Source organism: Tupaia chinensis, unplaced genomic scaffold (genome assembly GCF_000334495.1).
Source record: "Tupaia chinensis unplaced genomic scaffold, TupChi_1.0 Scaffold000494_1, whole genome shotgun sequence".
NCBI lineage: Eukaryota > Metazoa > Chordata > Mammalia > Scandentia > Tupaiidae > Tupaia > Tupaia belangeri.
In genome coordinates this window covers 71698-94105 of record NW_006160006.1, presented here as the reverse complement: position 1 = coordinate 94105, position 22408 = coordinate 71698, and the positions used below count along the sequence as shown (strand labels likewise).

Sequence of the window (22408 nt, the reverse complement as noted above, 5' to 3'; positions counted from 1 at the left end):
GACTGAGCCTTCTGTCCCCTGCAGCCTGCTCCCATTGGAAGCGAGGGCTCACTGGGTATGGAAAATGGCATTAATAGGTGCCCCTTGGCCTCTCCCTGAGCCGCGCCGCTCGCATTGGTGAGAGAACACTCAGCAAGGCGAGTCGGAGGGCTGCTCTCATCACAGGAGAGGCTCTGGGGTCCAGAGTGCGGGGCTTGCTCGGGAGCTCACGGGCCACCCCTTGTGGCTGAGCCCGGGCTGAGGATGCCGGTAGCAGGGCCCCCATCCTTTCTCCTCGCAGGGCCTCGGGGAGGAACAGGCTCTGGTGTTAGCTGAGAAGTGCCTGGCAGTTAAAGAACCTGGGTGATCCCGTCCTATACCCTTAGAAAATACGGTAACTTTTTTAAAAAAGATTATTTCTTCCAGGAGAAAGACAAGGTGGGTCACAAAAGCCCTAAGAAGTGACCTCCGTCGTGCCCTGAAAGTACATGCTGTGGGCACGACCACATCACATTCTGAAAGAGCTACATCCCGTGAGCTCTTCAGACAGTGACTTCCTGCGGCAGCCAGCTCTAGAGCCAAGTTTAGTAAGTGTTCCCTAGGTCACTCCTCCGGCCACACATCAGCTTGTCTCTACCGTGGCCAGGTGAGGGTCCCTCTACCTGGTTCAGCCTCCTCTGGCCCCACGTCCATGTTCAGCCTCCTCTGGCCTCGGCCCTGAACCTGGGCATGGCTGCTCACACTCTCCCTGCCTTTCTCTCAGGCCCTGGCCAGCTGACTTTCCTGCCTGGAGCTCTCTCTCGAAAATTCCACGTACACTTCGGCCAAGCATTTGTAGTGTGGGTACTGGCATTTCTCTTCGACTCTATTTTTGTCTAGAAAGTTAGAGGACTGTCTGTGTCCTGGCCAGGAGAAAGGATATTAAGCCTGGCCTGCGACAGAATCAGTAACCCCCGTACCACAGCGATGGGACAAAATGCTTTTGTTGTTGTTGCTGTTTAAAGCTTATTTCTTCCATGAGAGAGAGAAAGAAGAGAGAGAGAGAGAGAGACAGGCACCCCCCCACACACACATGGTCTTCACACCACGATCCACCCCCAGCTTCAGCCAGCCGGGATCACGGGCACCCCCTTGGGCACCCAGTGTGCAGAGAGACCTCTCAGGACTCAAACTCAGGACCTTCCCACTTGGTCTCAACATCACAGAGTGTTGTGCTACTGCTGTGCCAGTGTGGCTGGCCATAAAGTAAATTTTTTAAAAATTGACTCCGCGGAGATTTTTCCAGATTTTCCTGTCGTGCAAATCTTTCTGCCAGTATTAGTGAAGCCTCGCCATTTGGGCCTGTCTGCACAGAGCCGCGAACCGTTTGCGCTGAGTCTAACTGGATTGCGTCATGGGGGACAGTTCTGCCCGGCAGAGCCTCTCTTGGTCCTTACTGCCCTCAGGCAGCCCTGGGGTGATCAGGTGATACCCATGTGATGCTGCAGCAGTGTGAGTGACACCTACCTGTAGGTGCACTGAAAATGAGATGATTTCACGTGAGAGAGCAAAAGGATTTTTTGTTTGTTTCATGACAGAGAGGGAGAGGAGACAGAGAGACCTCTGGCAGGACCTTGTCCTGGAGTGAACCACCTCAGCCCTGTTGTCAGCCAGATTACGGGCACCTGTAGGTGCACCTGGCTTGTAGGGTTGACCTGGGGTCCAAACCCTGGGCCTCCCATGCAGCTCCAGTATTGTGCACACTATGGCCGGGGCCATAAGGGTGGGGCCGAGCTGTCAGTATTATTCTTTGTTTATTCCTATGTGAGAAAGAGAGGGGGAAGACATTGAGACAGAGACAGGACTATTTAACAGGTCTCACACTGTTGCGATTCTCCTGCCCGGTCTGCAGCCACACCTGGCGTGGTCAGGTTGGCCCGAGAACCAAACCCGGCCTCTCGTGTGGCTTCCAGCTTCTTAAGTCATGGTGCTAACTGCACCACCATGGCTGGGCCTCAAGTGAATGAATTTATTTTTTTTTTAATTTTTTTGCCCTAGGGTGCATGTACTCACCAGAGAGAAGCAGGGAGAGACAGAGAGAGAGAAAGTGAGAAATCACCCCTCCAAGGGGGATGCTGCAGTCCTTTCTCCTGAGACTTTGGGCATGCCTGCACACACACAAGCACCCTGCATGATTTCCAAGCAATTGGGTCTAGGATTTGAACTGTGGTGAACCATGCGGGGCTCCAGGGTCTTTACTACCACACCACCCGCTAACCCCAAAGTAAAGGAATTTTTAAGATCCATCAATCCGGCGGGCCAAATGAATTTGTCAAATAGAACAGCCCGTGGTACATTCAAGAAGATGGAATAGCAGTGTTTGGACGAAGGAGCGGGAAGAGACCTTAGTGTGATTTAGCTCAGTCCTTCATTTACCTCCGTGAGCTCTTCAGACAGTGACTTCCTGCGGCAGCCAGCTCTAGAGCCAAGTTTAGTAAGTGTTCCCTAGGTCACTCCTCCGGCCACACCTCAGCTTGTCTCTACCGTGGCCAGGTGAGGGTCCCTCTACCTGGTTCCGCCTCCTCTGGCCCCACGTCCATGTGAACCTGGGCATGGCTGCTCACACTCTCCCTGCCTTTCTCTCAGGCCCTGGCCAGCTGACTTTCCTGCCTGGAGCTCTCTCTCGAAAATTCCACGTACACTTCGGCCAAGCATTTGTAGTGTGGGTACTGGCATTTCTCTTCGACTCTATTTTTGTCTAGAAAGTTAGAGGACTGTCTGTGTCCTGGCCAGGAGAAAGGATATTAAGCCTGGCCTGCGACAGAATCAGTAACCCCCGTACCACAGCGATGGGACAAAATGCTTTTGTTGTTGTTGCTGTTTAAAGCTTATTTCTTCCATGAGAGAGAGAAAGAAGAGAGAGAGAGAGAGAGACAGGCACCCCCCCACACACACATGGTCTTCACACCACGATCCACCCCCAGCTTCAGCCAGCCGGGATCACGGGCACCCCCTTGGGCACCCAGTGTGCAGAGAGACCTCTCAGGACTCAAACTCAGGACCTTCCCACTTGGTCTCAACATCACAGAGTGTTGTGCTACTGCTGTGCCAGTGTGGCTGGCCATAAAGTAAATTTTTTAAAAATTGACTCCGCGGAGATTTTTCCAGATTTTCCTGTCGTGCAAATCTTTCTGCCAGTATTAGTGAAGCCTCGCCATTTGGGCCTGTCTGCACAGAGCCGCGAACCGTTTGCGCTGAGTCTAACTGGATTGCGTCATGGGGGACAGTTCTGCCCGGCAGAGCCTCTCTTGGTCCTTACTGCCCTCAGGCAGCCCTGGGGTGATCAGGTGATACCCATGTGATGCTGCAGCAGTGTGAGTGACACCTACCTGTAGGTGCACTGAAAATGAGATGATTTCACGTGAGAGAGCAAAAGGATTTTTTGTTTGTTTCATGACAGAGAGGGAGAGGAGACAGAGAGACCTCTGGCAGGACCTTGTCCTGGAGTGTACCACCTCAGCCCTGTCGTCAGCCAGATTACGGGCACCTGTAGGTGCACCTGGTTTGTAGGGTTGACCTGGGGTCCAAACCCTGGGCCTCCCGTGCAGCTCCAGTATTGTGCACACTATGGCCGGGGCCATAAGGGTGGGGCCGAGCTGTCAGTATTATTCTTTGTTTATTCCTATGTGAGAAAGAGAGGGGGAAGACATTGAGACAGAGACAGGACTATTTAACAGGTCTCACACTGTTGCGATTCTCCTGCCCGGTCTGCAGCCACACCTGGCGTGGTCAGGTTGGCCCGAGAACCAAACCCGGCCTCTCGTGTGGCTTCCAGCTTCTTAAGTCATGGTGCTAACTGCACCACCATGGCTGGGCCTCAAGTGAATGAATTTATTTTTTAAAATTTTTTGCCCTAGGGTGCATGTATTCACCAGATTTTAATTTTTTTGCCCTAGGGTGCATGTACTCACCAGAGAGAAGCAGGGAGAGACAGAGAGAGAGAAAGTGAGAAATCACCCCTCCAAGGGGGATGCTGCAGTCCTTTCTCCTGAGACTTTGGGCATGCCTGCACACACACAAGCACCCTGCATGATTTCCAAGCAATTGGGTCTAGGATTTGAACTGCGGTGAACCATGCGGGGCTCCAGGGTCTTTACTACCACACCACCCGCTAACCCCAAAGTAAAGGAATTTTTAAGATCCATCAATCCGGCGGGCCAAATGAATTTGTCAAATAGAACAGCCCGTGGTACATTCAAGAAGATGGAATAGCAGTGTTTGGACGAAGGAGCGGGAAGAGACCTTAGTGTGATTTAGCTCAGTCCTTCATTTACCTGCAAAGAGAATAGAGGCTAGAAGATTTGGAGGACCTGCCTGAGGTGACAAAGCCAGCCTGTGGTTAAGCTGGGACAAGCCTCACGTACTGCTTCCAATTAGTGCGAACAGAGCCAGGCGTCCCGAATGGACAATGCGGGGATTCTGGGCTGGGCTGGTGGGAACCCGCACAGGTGTCCCCCGGCCCTTCCTGGGGAGGGGCTTCCTTCTCTCAGCTCCTGTGTTAGCTCCAAGAGCAAACTGGGAAAAATAACTATTAAGATCGCAAAACCATTCCCAGAATTACCGTAGCCAAAAAATAGAAATATCTTTCTTTCTCTCTCTCTCTCTCTCTTTCTTTCTTTTTTTAAGTCTTGCTGCATCAGCAGATCTTTTGGAAATTTACTTGCAAAGTGAGACGGCAGGGCCAGGTCTCACTGCTCAGGCGGTCGCTGGTTGGATGGCCTCTCGGCAGCCCCGCAGGCTGGCAGCTCTGAAGCGCCTTGGAGCAGTTTGGTTTTAAAATAGTGTGAGCAGCACAGCCAGGGTCTGTCTTCAGAGCGTGGACTTGCCGTGCCCTTTCCCAGCAAGAACGAGGCAGCAGAGCCAAAGGGCCAGGCCTGGATGGCAGCCTCTCAGGGCGTTCTATTTGTTCCCCGGAGGGAGTCCTGTTTGCGAGCCGTGCCAGGGCAGCTGAATCCCGCGTTGTTCTCCTGCCCTCCTCCCTGTCCTGAGCCCTGGCTGGCCTCCTGCCTGGGCTGTGCGAGAGCCCTCGCCTCCACTCCTGGCTGGCGCTGGTACTGGCCAGACACGTAGGTGACTTCTCAGTGTGGCTCAGAAACCTGCTCCCCCAGTTCGCTTTCGACTGTGTGTGTGTTCATGCCTACACCTAGAAACATTCCATCCAGGGGTGCCAAAAATCACAAGGCCCTGCCGCGGGCTGGAGAGTCCACTGTGCTCCACAGCGAGGACACAGGCCTACTCTACCCCCCCAGGCTGCGCGTGTCTACACGACAGGCGGGCTCACACTCTGCCCCTGCCCTTCCCTTCAAACGCCGCTGCTTTCCTCGCAGGTCATCAAGAAGGAAACTGGATTTTGGAGAGACTTTGGATTCGGGATGACATGCCAGTATCGGTCCGACTTCATCAACATAGGTGAGCAGAGCTGCATCTCTACTGCCCCCTGGAGGCCACTGGCCACGCAGGCCCTGAGAGAATCAGATCTCTGAGGGGTGTGGTGGTAAAGCTGGTGCCCTTTCCTTAAAAATGCTGTTTCTCACGTCACAGACTCAGGACTGGGCCAAGGAGGGACTTGGGAGGGGCTGGCCTGTGCCCCTGCAGTCTCCAGCCCTCCTCCGGTCACCCTTGCGGCAGGGCCTCCTCCCAGACTAGACAGCTTCTGGCGTGTACCCGAGTGCGAATGTGGAGTGTCCGGGCCTCCAATGAGGTGTTGGGGAGCACCCACCCCAAAAGACCCGCATTTCTCTCTGCCAGCCCTTCATAATTCCAGGTGTCACTTCAAGCCCTGACCAGGTATGGAGGTGCTGTCTACACACACACACACATACGTGTGCACATGCATATGCAGACATGCACACACATGCTTGTGAACACATACATATACATGAACACATATAAACACACGTCATCATGCATATGACTGCACCTACGGGCTTCCAGAGCATAGACAGGACAGGCAGAAGGAGGAGACCTCGGTTCTCAGAGGCAAGGGATGCCCCAGCCAGGCCTCACTGCATGGGAGGAGCTTAGCTGAATGAAAACAGGGGCCCCTGCCCCTTGGAAGTACCTGTCCTCGCTTGGAGGGGCTTACTCATGTACCTCTGGGGGGCAGAACTGTGGGTTGTACATTCCTTAGGAAGGAACGGACAGGCCAGAAACCTGGCCCTCGGGCTCAGGGCTCAGCCTGGGGGTGCTGCTGGGGGGATGTGGAGCTTGGCCCCCAGCCTCCAGGAGTGACGATTCTGTACCCCACTGAGGCCAAATGCTTCTCCTTTAAGAGCAGGGAGGGAGCAGCCTTAGGTTTGCTTTGCTCAGGGATGACGTGGGCTCCAGGCTTGGGAGAACCCTCAGAGGGGTCACCAGGTTCCAAAACAGCCACTTGAAGTCATGTTCCATGAGAAACAGTGGAGCAACCAGGACGCCCGGACACTGGGCGCTGGGTGGTGGGTGCTCCGGGGACACTGGGCAGCTTGCCCCGGGCATCCTTTCACTTCTCTCGGGGACACATTCCTGAACGACTGTGTGCAGATCAAATGGCCAAAGCAGACATTTCAAAAGCGTTCTGAATATTTATGTTTCGTGAAACTCCGCTTCCTCCTCCTTTGTCCAGGGAAAGGTTACTGTGTGGTGCCGTGCAGAATGAGCAGGCATGCATCTGCAGCATCCTGCATTCTCCCAGAGGCCGTGTACCTGTGCTTGGGAGGAGTGGCGTGGCCTGCCAGGGGTGTTCCTCCTCGGCAGGCCATGGCCAGGACCCCAGAACCGTTGTCGGGGTTATCTGCACAGCCTTGCACCTTTGTGCTGTGTCTTTCTCATGCACGTTGTATTTAATGAGTGTTCACGATAGTGATGACAGTCCTACGTCCGGCCCTGCCCATGTGACCATCTTACTTGGTTACGGTGCCTACTTCATTTAATGATGACAGAAATGAAATTCAAGAGCGGTCAGTGGCAACAGGATATGATCCTGGACCTTTCTTTCCCGGCCGGCCACCAAGGAGTCACAGTCACAATGACTCACACACAGCTGGGGGCCGGGGGCTTGTAGCACCCCCCACCCCCAGCCGTAGCTGAGCTCCCCTGACAGCTGCGACAGCCGGATCAGGCCAGGCAGTGCAGTGTGAGGGGTGCAGGGAATACAGGCTGCCCGCCCAAGAAAAGACGTTGCGAGTCACCCTCCCTCCCACCCCGTGTCTCATGAGAGCTGAATGAACCTCCTAGGTGAGACAGAGAAGAGCATTGACAGCCAGAGGTCCCCACTGCCCATGTCTGCTGGGACCCGGGGAACCGCAGGGCAGGAAAGGCCGTCTCCAGCATGGGGCCGGTGGGCCATTTCTGACTTCGTGGAAGATCTGCCTGTGTGAAAAGGCGGTCCTTTGGGCAGAACCTCAGAACCCACTGTGAGGCCCTTTAAAGTGCCTGCTTTCAAAGACCATTGCAGTGTTGCAGGACTCATGAATCCGTGCAAGGAAGATTGCTTTTGTGGGGTGTAACTGTCCCCCACAGAGGCCCCCTGTCACTCCTTCAGTCTTAGTTTGCAGAGGCAGAGGGAGGGCACGCCCGAACAGAAAAGGAGGGTTTGCACCCACAGGGTCACGTTAGAACGGGGTGCTGCTGAGGCTCCTCATCGGCAGCCGGGCTGCTCCTTACACTGCAGGTGCTTCTCTAAAGCAGGCGGAGGCTGAGGGTTCTGTTAAGGGCTTGTCCTCTCCAGAATTTGGTGCTTCCAGGGTGACTGTCTCTCTCTGGGATTTCTGGGGCCTCAGACCTGGGTGGTCACTCGAGTAGCACGAACACTGAGACACACAACAAGCATCTCCCTATATACCTCTTTTTAAAAAGTTCATTTATCTCATGACAGAGAGAGACAGAGAGAAAGAGTGAGAGTGATCTAGCACCCCGACAGGGTCCTGACACCATAGCCCTCACCCTCAGCCGGTCTCAGAGCCTGGGCACGTGGGCACCTGGCAGACACAGGGAGGTCTCTGGACTTGAACCAGTGCAGGTTTTAGCAGTGAGCCACCGCCCAGCCCCTGCCCTACATGCCTTTTCACAAAGAGTTCTGCGCTCCTGCCACTCAGGGAAGCACACTGGAGGGGCTTTACAGAGTGTGCTGAGAGGTGTGATGAAGGTCTGAGTTTATCTTACAAACCCCCGAGATGCCTCACAGTTCTCTCGTAGCTCACACTTGCATGACGCGTTCGAAGACGCCGCGTCCAGGTCCGGAGCAGCGCAGCGGGGCTCACTGTTGTTCTCTTCCACAGGCGGGTTCGACCTGGACATCAAGGGCTGGGGCGGGGAGGACGTGCACCTCTACCGCAAGTACCTGCACAGCAACCTGGTCGTGGTGCGCACGCCCGTGCGCGGGCTCTTCCACCTGTGGCACGAGAAGCACTGCCTGGACGAGCTGGCGCCCGAGCAGTACAGGATGTGCATGCAGTCCAAGGCCATGAACGAGGCGTCCCACGGGCAGCTGGGGATGCTCGTCTTCCGGCACGAGATCGAGGCACACCTCCGCAGACAGAGACAGAAGACGAGCAGCAGGAAAACATGAACCGTCCCGGGGCGGAGTGGGGAAACATTTGCTTTTTCTTTTCCTTTTGCCATGAAGGAATGAGTGGCTGGATCAAGGAAAAGACTTCGATAAAGCTCAAAAGAAAAAAAAAAAAGAACTTGATTGCCGAGTTAAAGATGCGAGGAGAGTTTGCCACGTCTCTGTTTGGGAAAGGGAAATCTGTGCTTGGTCTGCAGAAGCAGCCCCGGTGCACGCTGGGAGCGTGTGCACAGGCAGCGTGATGGGGAGAGGATAAAGCTAACGTGTGGAGGCGTTGGTGTGCACGGCAGATGAGATCTGTTGTTTTCTTTGCTCACAGAAATGTTCCTGAATTAAGGCCAGTGTGGCAGGAGTTCATGAGAATGAAAGGCAAGCTGATTTCTCCCCGTCTTCGTAATTGGAACACTCCAGTTTCCAGGAAGGCTAAGCACTCAGGCAGGAAGGAGGCCGTGGGCAGGCGAGGTTGCACTCCTCATGCTCTTCACGCGTGCGCGTGAACCACATGTCCCAGGACAGAAACCATCAACGCATAGATATCTTGTCCTTTTTGCCCAAGATTAACCAAAAGTGATCTGCTTTTTCTTTTCTTTTTTTTAATTTTGCTCTTGGACACATCAGCTCACCAGAGAGAGACACAGAGAGAGGGAAAGTGAGAAATTACCGTCTAGGGGAGATGGCCATGCTGCAGTTCCTTCTCCTCCATTCTCCTGGGATCTTGGGCAGGCACACACATACACCCACCCTGATTTTCAGCCTGCCGGGTCCGGGACTCAGACCTCATGCCGGCCACGTAGGACCCAGCGCCTTAACCCCCACGCCACCTGCCGGCCCCTGCTCTTCATGCTTGTCATTTTGGCCATCTGCATTTGTTTATTTCATTTGAAAACACACTTTTTTTTTCTTTTTTTTTTGCTTTTGAGTTATATTCTGCTCATTTAATTACCCATTTGCAAGCCTGACAAGGAGAACACAGGGAACATACAGTTTATATTTTTTAAGAAGATACTTCTAGACGCATAATGAACTTTTAGGGCAGAGCGTGGACTTGATCCTGTACCCAAGGGCCTGCCAAGACCTGAGAGGCTGAGTGTCAGGCACAGGGAGGCACAGTTTGGGGTTTCCAATAGAGACGAACAAATACCATACCCGTAAAGTGTTTCCGAAGAAGAGCAGCTGAACACTGGAGGAAAAGGAAAAGACTCTTCTCACCTTAACGGAAAAGGCAGCTCCTTCAGACGGGTGATAGCTCCGCGTATTCAAAAGGCAGAAAACATGTTTTTCTCCTCCAGAGAACTGGGCACCGGTTTCTTACCTATTTAAATAAACCAAAGTATACTTTCTGTGTGAACCAAATGATCTCTTTTCAAAGCAGGGTGCTCTTCCTGACTCCTGGCTTCCATAAAAATAAGTGCAGAAAAGCGTATTTTGTGAGAGCCATCCATCTGCCAGAGTCTAGCGGGCTGGGAGATTTTGCTACATGTGTACCCACCCCGGTTAGGTGGATGTAACTTAATTATTTTAACAAGTAAGCAGTTCTACTTAATCACCAAGATGCTTCTGAAGATTGCATTTTATTACAGGTTCAAACTATTTTTAAAAAATAAATACAGTGACCATCGAGTGGTTTTTACATTCATGTGAAAACTATTTATTTATTAGCCAACAGCAGATGCACGAGCTAATTATCTCTGATTCCTTGCCTTTTGTTTGCCCACAGTAAACTCACTGTTTAAAAGCTTTAAGAACATTCAAGCTGTTGGTGTTAAAAAATAATAATAATAATTGATATGTACTGGTCAGTCATTCATACAGTTTAATTGAAACACAGGACAAGAGCGGAAGGTGGCAGTGCACAGCTAATCAAGTGTCACTTGTGCACATGACCTCGTCTGAGAGTAAGAACGCCATGTCTCAGGTCAGCTGGTGGCTGGCGGTGAGGGCGGCTGGATCCCACACGGCCAACTGCGTAGATGAGTCCTGCACCTAGAGGCTTGAGAAACCCCCAGGGTGCACGTGCGTGCTTGTCTAAGGTCTTGAGAGGAGAATGGAGAAGGGATTACGGTGTAACCATCTCTCCTGGGGGGTGATTTCTCACTCCCCCACCCATCTCTCTAGTGGGTGCACATGTCTATAGCAAAAACTTAAAAAAAAAAAAAAAAACGAAGAAAGAATGCCATGCCATGTGTTCAGTATTCGGAGCGCTTTGTGCATAGACCAAGGTTTCTCCATTGGCACTACTGACACAGGGGCTGTCACTCTGCTGCAGCGGCCGCCATGTGCGTGACAGGGTCTGTAACAGGACAGAGAGAAAGAGTGAGAGTGATCTAGCACCCCGACAGGGTCCTGACACCATAGCCCTCACCCTCAGCCGGTCTCAGAGCCTGGGCACGTGGGCACCTGGCAGACACAGGGAGGTCTCTGGACTTGAACCAGTGCAGGTTTTAGCAGTGAGCCACCGCCCAGCCCCTGCCCTACATGCCTTTTCACAAAGAGTTCTGCGCTCCTGCCACTCAGGGAAGCACACTGGAGGGGCTTTACAGAGTGTGCTGAGAGGTGTGATGAAGGTCTGAGTTTATCTTACAAACCCCCGAGATGCCTCACAGTTCTCTCGTAGCTCACACTTGCATGACGCGTTCGAAGACGCCGCGTCCAGGTCCGGAGCAGCGCAGCGGGGCTCACTGTTGTTCTCTTCCACAGGCGGGTTCGACCTGGACATCAAGGGCTGGGGCGGGGAGGACGTGCACCTCTACCGCAAGTACCTGCACAGCAACCTGGTCGTGGTGCGCACGCCCGTGCGCGGGCTCTTCCACCTGTGGCACGAGAAGCACTGCCTGGACGAGCTGGCGCCCGAGCAGTACAGGATGTGCATGCAGTCCAAGGCCATGAACGAGGCGTCCCACGGGCAGCTGGGGATGCTCGTCTTCCGGCACGAGATCGAGGCACACCTCCGCAGACAGAGACAGAAGACGAGCAGCAGGAAAACATGAACCGTCCCGGGGCGGAGTGGGGAAACATTTGCTTTTTCTTTTCCTTTTGCCATGAAGGAATGAGTGGCTGGATCAAGGAAAAGACTTCGATAAAGCTCAAAAGAAAAAAAAAAAAGAACTTGATTGCCGAGTTAAAGATGCGAGGAGAGTTTGCCACGTCTCTGTTTGGGAAAGGGAAATCTGTGCTTGGTCTGCAGAAGCAGCCCCGGTGCACGCTGGGAGCGTGTGCACAGGCAGCGTGATGGGGAGAGGATAAAGCTAACGTGTGGAGGCGTTGGTGTGCACGGCAGATGAGATCTGTTGTTTTCTTTGCTCACAGAAATGTTCCTGAATTAAGGCCAGTGTGGCAGGAGTTCATGAGAATGAAAGGCAAGCTGATTTCTCCCCGTCTTCGTAATTGGAACACTCCAGTTTCCAGGAAGGCTAAGCACTCAGGCAGGAAGGAGGCCGTGGGCAGGCGAGGTTGCACTCCTCATGCTCTTCACGCGTGCGCGTGAACCACATGTCCCAGGACAGAAACCATCAACGCATAGATATCTTGTCCTTTTTGCCCAAGATTAACCAAAAGTGATCTGCTTTTTCTTTTCTTTTTTTTAATTTTGCTCTTGGACACATCAGCTCACCAGAGAGAGACACAGAGAGAGGGAAAGTGAGAAATTACCGTCTAGGGGAGATGGCCATGCTGCAGTTCCTTCTCCTCCATTCTCCTGGGATCTTGGGCAGGCACACACATACACCCACCCTGATTTTCAGCCTGCCGGGTCCGGGACTCAGACCTCATGCCGGCCACGTAGGACCCAGCGCCTTAACCCCCACGCCACCTGCCGGCCCCTGCTCTTCATGCTTGTCATTTTGGCCATCTGCATTTGTTTATTTCATTTGAAAACACACTTTTTTTTTTCTTTTTTTTTGCTTTTGAGTTATATTCTGCTCATTTAATTACCCATTTGCAAGCCTGACAAGGAGAACACAGGGAACATACAGTTTATATTTTTTAAGAAGATACTTCTAGACGCATAATGAACTTTTAGGGCAGAGCGTGGACTTGATCCTGTACCCAAGGGCCTGCCAAGACCTGAGAGGCTGAGTGTCAGGCACAGGGAGGCACAGTTTGGGGTTTCCAATAGAGACGAACAAATACCATACCCGTAAAGTGTTTCCGAAGAAGAGCAGCTGAACACTGGAGGAAAAGGAAAAGACTCTTCTCACCTTAACGGAAAAGGCAGCTCCTTCAGACGGGTGATAGCTCCGCGTATTCAAAAGGCAGAAAACATGTTTTTCTCCTCCAGAGAACTGGGCACCGGTTTCTTACCTATTTAAATAAACCAAAGTATACTTTCTGTGTGAACCAAATGATCTCTTTTCAAAGCAGGGTGCTCTTCCTGGCTCCTGGCTTCCATAAAAATAAGTGCAGAAAAGCGTATTTTGTGAGAGCCATCCATCTGCCAGAGTCTAGCGGGCTGGGAGATTTTGCTACATGTGTACCCACCCCGGTTAGGTGGATGTAACTTAATTATTTTAACAAGTAAGCAGTTCTACTTAATCACCAAGATGCTTCTGAAGATTGCATTTTATTACAGGTTCAAACTATTTTTTAAAAATAAATACAGTGACCATCGAGTGGTTTTTACATTCATGTGAAAACTATTTATTTATTAGCCAACAGCAGATGCACGAGCTAATTATCTCTGATTCCTTGCCTTTTGTTTGCCCACAGTAAACTCACTGTTTAAAAGCTTTAAGAACATTCAAGCTGTTGGTGTTAAAAAATAATAATAATAATTGATATTTACTGGTCAGTCATTCATACAGTTTAATTGAAACACAGGACGAGAGCGGAAGGTGGCAGTGCACAGCTAATCAAGTGTCACTTGTGCACATGACCTCGTCTGAGAGTAAGAACGCCATGTCTCAGGTCAGCTGGTGGCTGGCGGTGAGGGCGGCTGGATCCCACACGGCCAACTGCGTAGATGAGTCCTGCACCTAGAGGCTTGAGAAACCCCCAGGGTGCACGTGCGTGCTTGTCTAAGGTCTTGAGAGGAGAATGGAGAAGGGATTACGGTGTAACCATCTCTCCTGGGGGGTGATTTCTCACTCCCCCACCCATCTCTCTAGTACGGCCACATGGCTATATCACAAACTTAAAAAAAAAAACCGAAGAAAGAATGCCATGCCATGTGTTCAGTATTCGGAGCGCTTTGTGCATAGACCAAGGTTTCTCCATTGGCACTACTGACACAGGGGCTGTCACTCTGCTGCAGCGGCCGCCATGTGCGTGACAGGTCGTGTAACAGCATCCCTGGCCTCCATGTAAGTGCCGGAGCATCTCCTGCCCGATTTCAGTGGTCAGAGTCACGGCCAGAGGGTCACTGTCGAATGTCACCTTGGAGGAAATGGCCGTGGGCGGAAATCTCTGGACTGGGGCAGAGAGAGCCATAGTGAAGAACCTGGGCCTTTATACATGTTGTCCTTCAAAGGAGAGTTTATGCATCTCACAGGAATTGCATCCCCAATGCAGTCTCGTGCCAGCCTTCCCAGCCAGCTGGGATCACCGGCCATACAGGTTCCCCTGGGAAGTGGGCCTTGATCCTCCATATGGCTCCGGCATCATGGAGCTACTGCTGCTCCACCATGGCTGTCCCATGTGTCTGTTTTAATTAGAGGAAACTGAGATGGTTTCTAAAGCCCCTTTCAACTCTGTACTGAGTATTTTCATATATATGGTGCTATGGTTTGAATGCTTCCTCCAAAACTCACATCACTGCCCTGACGGTGTTAGGTGACTGAGTTGGGGGGCTCTCCCCCCACTAAGAGTTAATGCTGGTATCGTAGGAGTGAGCTGATGAAAGGCTAGAGCATCCCCCATTTCTCCTGTCTCATGCACTTCTTCCACCTTTTCACCATGGGGTAGCCCTGAGCAGGCACCACACCAGTTCTCAGGCCTCCTGGCCTCCAGAATTGTGAGCTTAATAAATATGTATTCCTTACAGATGACCCCGTCACAGGTATCCTGCTCTAGCAGCAGAAATGAACTAAGATACTGCGCAGTACCAGATGCTCAGAGCACAAGAATGGCCCATCGGTCCTGCAGGGGTTCTGATGAGCATGTGTTGGCTGACCTGCACCCCTGCCTCAGTGTCAAGAGGACCCCCACATTTCCAGCCAGGCTGGAGGCGTGTCCAATATTTTCACCATGGAACTGGACAGGTCTAAGCGTCCCAAGAGAGGTCAGTCCCAGACTGCACTCTGGGCTAATTCATCCTTTGTACTTGTTTAAACTTCACTTCCTGATGCCCAAGACAGGGGTCCAGGACCGGGCTTTGGAAGTTGCTGAGGGCAGCAGAGAAGAGGAGGCAGGCTGATATTGAACTCTTTTTAAGGCTTAGTCAAGGGTAACTTTTATTCAAGGGTAGAGGCCCTCGTAAGCACAAGCACTATTGCCTGCCAAAGAAATGTATGCAGGGTCTTCAAAAAGTTTACAGAAAACACGTATTATGAAAAACTATGCATGAGTTTCAATAATTTTTTGCACTAAAATAAACTCGTGCTTTAATTCCATTTTTCCCTGAAGTTTGTGAAGTCCCCTTCTAAGGAAGTTTGACAAAGACCCCACTGCAGCATTATGGCTGGGCGGGGGGAGGCAGGGCGCCGCCGTGGGTGCGCGGGCGGAGGAGAGCGGGCGAGCCGCTGTGGCTGAAGGACCCACACGGGCTGCATCTCCGGAAGGAAGGAAATGCCGAGTCACGGACTTGCCTAGGGCCCTTCCAGCTCTGCACGCTCTCTGTTCCTTCTTCCAGAACCTCATTACCTGTAACTCCTGCCCTGCTAGGACTTCGCCTTGAAGTGAAGCCCGAGTCCAGCTCTCAGGCAGGATTCCCGAAGACTGCCCAGGTGGGCGGGAGCAGCAGGTGGGAACGCTTGCCCTTCAGGAAAGCCTTGATGCTGTTGCTGAGACTCGCTGACCAGCAGCAGGGAGGGCTAGGCAGCTCCTGAGGAGGGCGCTGTGTTTCCCTCCCTCACACGTCAAACACCTGGCCTCCCCATGTGACCCCCTCTTCCCATTCGACGTAACGTTTTAACTCAGAGCTGTTTCTCCAGGCAGGCTCAGCGCTTTGCTCTGGCAGCCAAAACCACAGGGGCTGTGCCAGTCGGTTAGGGAGTTTTGGCAGTGAGACTGTAGCACCCGTCCTATCTGAAGAATGCCTTTCCCGATGTCTCCGTATGACTGAGGCTTTGGAAGTGCCCCCTGGAGTCTTTAACCCTGGGGTGCCCTGGACCACCTCGTCTTTTCCATGATTCTCACAAGATGGGTGAAAGCGAGGCTGGGAGGTTGCTGTGGGGTCCCAGTGTGAGGAGGACAGGCAGAACTGTGCAGAGGACAGGGCCACCTCCAGGGACTGAAAGTCAGCCCACCCACCACAGCCTCTGCACTAGACCCACCAAACACGCTTCAGCCCGGCATGGGACGTTAGGAGAACTGGGTTTATTCATCATCATCCTGAGAGTCAGACACCTGAGCTTGACCAAGGTAAGACCAGCACCCCAGCAGCTCCTCCACTCAGTCTGGCTTCTCCCCTCCTTCTAACCCCACCACCACCCACCCTCCAACCCCACTGTTTAACATCCTGGAACAGAAACATGCCCGCTGGCATGTGACACGCCATTTCAAAAGGTCAAAAACAAAGTCAAAATAAGAAACAAAAACATCAAAACGAAATTCAAAGAAAGGCTAGAGGAGAGGTTTAACTTCTCAGTGCATCTTTACCACGGTGGTTAGCCTCACGTGGAGCTGTGTAGACGTCACACCCTAGCATGGGGGCTGTCAGGGAGTGGCCTGCTTGGGGAGCTTTGTAGCGCTGGCACACCCTGGAGTGAGCCCTTCCACCCCTGAGAAAATGTCAGGCACCTGCGATTTTGTGTGGCTATTGAGGCACAGTGCTGGTGGTGGTTCCCAAGACCTTGACCCAACTGCTGGGAAGGCTTCAGAAAGGAGCATCCTTTCACCTGAAGAAAGGTGAAAGCACTTAGATTAATGAGGGCGCCAGGCTCGCCTCCCTGGAAGTGCGGCATGGCAGCGGCACTGTCTTGGACACGGGGAGTTCATCCCAAAGGGAGCTGAGTTGGGGGTAAGACTTCAGGCCAGAAGGGAGAGAAATGCTTGCGGGTTTGTAACCAGGAAACCCAGGGCAACCAAGTCCATTTGTCAGTGGCTGACTGGCAGTAAAGACTTGTCACTGCTAACGTGGGAGCTGTCAAAATCGGGCATTAGGAAGTGCCCTCTCCATAGCACGTCAGACCCAGTCCAGGGAAGCCATTTCTCCGCACATCAGCTGGCTACTCCATCGTGTGGTTCACTGTTTCCCATACTCAGGGTTCCCTTAAAATTCATCCTAGGACTCCACGAAAGGGGCCACCAGAACTCACAGCCCATTTGTTACAAAGAGCAATTGGCAGAAGGAAACCCTAGAGTGCATGGCCCCTGGCTGTGTTGGACCCGAGACACATTAGGAATAATCAGCGTTTACGGAGAGTCCCATGTCCCACCACCTAACATATGAGGGGGCTTTAAAAAGTGCACGGGAAAACGGAGTTAAAGTATGAGTTTATTTTGGTGCAAAACGGATGAACTCCATACATAGCTTTTCTGTAAGACTCATTTTCAACAAACTTCGAAGACCTCCTTGCATTTCTTTTCTAATCCTCAGAACCCAGGCGACTTCTGCAACTCCTGTTTCAGAGACAAAGGCTGAAGCTGAGACAGGCTTCCTAGTTAAGTTTGCACACAGCTGTTGGTGGAAAACCAAAACCCGCTGGGCCTTCTCTCTGCTATATCAAATTACTTTCCTTCTCAAATGTGTTGTGCTTTTTGCAAGAATTATTTATTTTTAAATTTTGCTTTTGGGCATGTGCACTCACCAAAGAGAGAAGGGAAGTGAGAAAGCTAGCTGCTAGGTCCTGGTTTCCAGCCACAGTGGGCCGTGTGGGAGTCCAGCACCTTCACCGCCATCCAGTCAATAATGTGTTTTTATAACACATTGAAATGAGGATGCTTTCATCATGCAAGCCTCTGCATAATTCTCAATTTGGGCAGCTGTGAGGAGTCTAAAGACCTCTGTCCAGGAAGAGAAGGAAGGATGACAAGAATACTGGGATAGGTGGTAGACACAGGCTCCCAGACCCACATGGAGAGTCAGGTGCAGAACTGACGCTGCAAATGTCATCTTTGATGTGGAAAAAAAAAATACACAGATGAGAAGATGAGAAGCTCTTCTAAAATAAAGTAGAAAAGAATGGAAAGATGAAAACAACGATAGTGAAGTTACAAAAGTGGAAGGCAGGGACCAGCAGTTAGCATAATGGCTATGTTGCTGAACTCCCATGTAGTCGATCATGGTTTGAGTCCCGGACCAGGTGGCTTAAACTCATGCTGGACATGTGTGTGTGCACACCCAAGATCCCGAGCATGCATGCCCAAGATCCCGAGGAGAATGGAGGAGAAAGGACTGCTGTGTGGCCATCCCCCCTGGGGTGTGATTTCTCGCTTTCTGTCTCTCTGTCTGTCTCTTTCTGGTGAGCGCATGTGCCCTGTAGCAAAAACCTCCCCCCCCCAAAAAAAAAGTGGAAGGCAAAGAAGAGAAAGCTAAGATTTGTACTGATGCTGAGGGAAAGGAAAGCATAGTTCAAACATAACTGTTACCTAACATTGTAACTGTAGAAAACTTGGGCTCCATAAAGGTAGACCTGTGCTTTGCAGCCTGAAGTGAGAGCCTCTACCTTGCTCTTGACAAAAATTAAAGTGAAGAGGCCCCGTATCGGTGTTTCCATGCACATCCTACGAAGGCTTTTTGTGTCTTCCTTGGGCACCAAACCATGGGAGCCCCAAGATACATGTGTGTGAGGCCCTAAAGCACGGTCGGACTCTGGCATTAAGAAAGCAGCTTTCACGGAAGGAGGCAATTACAAAAATTGAGACCACGAGTTTCTTCTTCAAATCTAAAAGCAGATTTCACAGTGCATCCAATCATTCTAAAATGATGGTTAGTGCCCAAATATTAGCTCAGGTCATTTTTGCTACAAATGCCCCCAAGATATTTCTGGTGACCTCTGGTCCATCTTAGCTTTTTCTTTCTCTTGTTCTGTTTTCTCCCTAAGAGATTTTAAAGTGGATTTTCTGCTGCTTGTAAGGGGAGAGAAAGACAGGCATCCCCAGCAGGGTCTCCACACTGTACCTGCCCCAGCCTCAGCCAGCCTGGAGCATGGGCACACGCACCTGACATGCATAGGGAGACCCCAGGGCGTGAGCCGGTGACCTCCCCTGTGAGTCCAGGTTTGCAGAGCTATGGGTCACTGCTGCACCACCAGCTCACACCTGTTTTCTTTTTAGCTATCCCTGGGCGTTTCCTCTTCCTAGTATGAGGTCTGAGCCAGCTAAGACTCTGTGACCTTGCACAGGACTGCTGGTGACACTGAGGGACAGATGATGCTTCTCGTACATATGGTTGTACTTCAGTAGGGCAGGAGATCAGAGCAGGGTCTTGGATGTGAATTGACGGGGATTCGATAGGTACCTGAAGGTCTGGCTCCATGGAGGTGACAGCCAGCACATCTAGGCTGACTGTAAGGGTCCAGCTTTCATGGCCCTGGTGTCAAAGCCCTTAGCCTCACCAGGGGCCAGTTCTCGCCCTCTTGGTACATGGACATGGCTCCCAGAGTGGCCAGGCCGCTGCAGCACAGCCTGGGCATTCTCTGTGTCCCATTTTTGTTTCGATCCTTCAGTAAAGACAGATAAAGATCCCTGTGCCATTCTGGGGGAATCTCCAAACACACACCCGCCCAAAGCACTCAAAGAACCGTGCCAGGCCTCCCCACATGGAAGCAGCTGGCTAGCGTGACTTCCTGGGATCTAACGTGTGGGATCTTCCCCAATGTGGGCTCTCCCTGGCATGCCGACATCAAGGCTCCCACCCACCACGTCCACCTGCAGAATTGCCTCCAAATGTTGGTGCCAGGCTGGTCTGCGCTCCCTCCCAGGATCTGGATTTGGTGCCCTCCTTAGGGCTCTGTGACCGCAGGGCCTGGTTCTGCTGCTAACGGGGCTGCCAATGGTTACCGACTTCAGTCCCCATCTCTGCAGCTCTGCGGCCTTTCTTACTCAGGTCTGGTCCACTTTGGGTCTTCTGGCTGGCTCGCTGATGGAGGACAATCAGTGAGACCGAAAACACAAACAAGTAAACATCAATAAAGCACTGCATGGACTTAGTGTAGGGTAACCCATCTGCAAGAAAGATGGTGACCCCAAAGATCCTGCACCTTCAGTCCCAGGTCCGCTCTGTTACATTTTGTGCTCAGTTTCCCACCACCACCTTGGAGCTGTCCACCCCAAAGCGAGCCAGGACTTTGAAAAGGATTTCAAAGGGGCTGCATCTGGCTTTGGGAACATGTCTGCCCCAGCTCCTGGAATTAATCTACCTAACAGCGGCCAGCCGGACTAGGGGGCCATGTTAAACAGCAAGGATGGGAGGAATTCAGAGGGCAAACAAGGTGACAGCCATCTCTGAGAAATTGGGGAAGTCAGCCACACTCAGGGCAAGATCACGAAGAATGGTGGGGCGTAGGGGACTATGGGAATGTGTGTGACCCCACTGACACACTCACTGTGCCCCTCTAGCCTCCGCTGCACCCTACTGGCCCTGAGCAGCAGTGAGCGCCGGAGTTAAATTCTTACCTGGGACGTGCAGACCCTCCAGCCGAGATAACAGCCCAAGCCACTGTGACCTGGAAAGCTGACATCTTTGACCCTGGAGTGGCTGTGATCCCATCCCGGGTAACCTGGTCCCCTGTGCTCAGGGTGGTCCCCTGTCCCTCACACGGCGTTTCCCCCCAGGACCCTCCCGTTAGCTCCTTTAAAGTTCCAGCTCGGCCCCGCTGGCTCATGGCATGGTGGTGAAGGCAGCTGCATCCCCCACAGCTGACTGTGCAGTTGCGTCCCTGTCCACACCAGGCACCTGTGTGTGTGCCCAGAACCCCAAAAGGGGAAATGGAAGAGAAGGAATTATGTTGCCAGGCCCTATGGGGCGGCGAGGAAGGCTGCTTTCTCTGTCTCTGTCTCTCTCTAGCCAGTATGTGTGCCCTGGAGTTAGGCCCAAGGTACAAGTTACTCATCCTCACAGAAAAACAACTCTAGGGGCCCACAGCCTCTTCTGTCCCAGTCCAGAGGCTGCACCCCTCATTGGAGGTAGACCAAGAATCACTAGAGGTTGGGTTTTGGGGCGTAAGACCCCTAACGAGGCAAATCTGTGTTTCAGAGCCAAACAGCTAGTCAGAGGCTCTCACACCTCCCGTGTTCCCCTCCCTGGGAGACGTGAGCTGTGGGTAGTTCATGGGCGTGCAGTACGTCGGAGTCCGTGGCTACAGAACCTGCCGCGTTCGCTTTCTGGGGCTGCAGTAATGACCCACCATGAGCTCCATGACTTAGAACAACAGAAATTTATTCTCCACAGTTCTGGAGGCCAGACGTCTGAGATCAAGGTGGCAGCATGGCCGTTTCCCTCTGAGCTCCGTGAGAACCTGTCCCCGCCTCTCCCTGGCTTCTGGTAGTGGCCAGCACGCTCGGCCTTCCTCTCCTGGCAGCCCCATCTCTGTCTCTGCTGCCCATGCCACTTTCCCTCGAGGTGTGTCTGTTTCCAGACCTCTCCGTCCTTACGAGGATGCCACCCTCAGCCAGGGTGACCTCATCGGATCTTGACTGCAACTGCAGACTGTCCATGTAAGGCGCGTTCCCAGGAACGGGAGTGCAGACTCCCACGTGTCTCGTGGGGGAACACAGCTTCCCCGTGCGTAGTCAGGGCAGCTCCCTCCATTCTCGGAACGCCCTAGGTGTGCAGGTGCCCTGTCCTCTGGTGCCCTCTCAGAGCCCAAACCGGCCCTCCTCCAGAACGAGAGCAGCTGGCCGAGGTCTGCTCATTGCTGCAGTCCCTGTGTGTTTCTACACACGGGAGAGCTCTCGTCCTGCCTTCCACAACCTAGCTTACATTCCTGGCTCCTATTTTTCCGTCCCTTACGTCCTGGCCCCCACATGCACAATAACAGGGTATGTCTCAAGGGTCATCAGAACCACCTGCAATGGCTTTTCTCCCAGCGGTGCAAAGCCAGCGTGGAACATCACACGAGCTGGACCTGGAGGCTCTGGAGATGATACAGCGGGAGTGCAGGGGTCACCCACCAGTTCCCACGGCTACTGCCCTTCGAAGTGTGCCTCAACTCTGAAAGGCTTCCACTTCTCAGCTTCCTCGTCCACGCATCACTGAGGTGTACTCTTCATGTCGACCAGCTGCTGAGGTTGGGACGCATCCCCCGTGATGTCGGAGTGTGCAGGGGGTAGAGGTCATTTTCTCCTGACATGAAACCCCAGCGTTTGTGCAAAAGTGAGTTCAGTGCAGACTCCAGGGGCACTTTCGGTCAATTGCCCTTGGCTCCGTTGCAGGGAGATTTCTGGCTTCCCACCCAGGTGTCCATCTCAGTGGGGTGTGTCCAGAGGAAGGCACAGCTGGAGGCTGTGGGGGGACCCGGATGAGGCTGTCACTCAAAGAGCTCCAGGTAGTCAGGTGGCTCTTCCTGCTGTCCGCAGGGGTAGAGAAGGAGCTCCTTCCCCAGGGATGTAATGGGCTCCTCCTGTCAATCAGAGAGCACAGGGTCAGCACAGACAGGGCTGTGGGCGGGGCTTGTGGAGGCAGCGAGGAAAGGACAAGCCCTTCAAACCTCAGAGGATGTGTCCCCTGCATGCCCCTGATTTAGTATACAGGAAGCACTCCTGGCTTATGAAATCTTAAAAGGATTTTCTTATTCATGAACTGCT

General features: G+C 52.5%; 2 protein-coding genes across 6 annotated transcripts in view; one reads left to right on the top strand and one right to left on the bottom strand.

Annotated features, from left to right (window-relative positions):
* CSGALNACT1 (chondroitin sulfate N-acetylgalactosaminyltransferase 1) overlaps nt 1-9239 on the top strand; it is a 248109-nt gene extending 238870 nt beyond the window's left edge. For all 3 annotated transcript variants that reach the window (XM_027774926.1, XM_006156434.2, XM_027774928.1), the window contains 2 exons: nt 5346-5427; nt 8277-9239. In XM_027774926.1, coding sequence (XP_027630727.1) covers nt 5346-5427; nt 8277-8566 — 372 coding nt within the window. In that variant the 3' untranslated portion in view covers nt 8567-9239. The remainder of the gene's footprint in view (nt 1-5345; nt 5428-8276) is intronic.
* An 11781-nt stretch (nt 9240-21020) lies between these two features.
* SH2D4A (SH2 domain containing 4A) overlaps nt 21021-22408 on the bottom strand; it is a 41514-nt gene continuing 40126 nt past the window's right edge. For all 3 annotated transcript variants that reach the window (XM_027774925.1, XM_006156433.3, XM_014590882.2), the window contains exon 10: nt 21021-22224. In XM_027774925.1, coding sequence (XP_027630726.1) covers nt 22132-22224 — 93 coding nt within the window. In that variant the 3' untranslated portion in view covers nt 21021-22131. The remainder of the gene's footprint in view (nt 22225-22408) is intronic.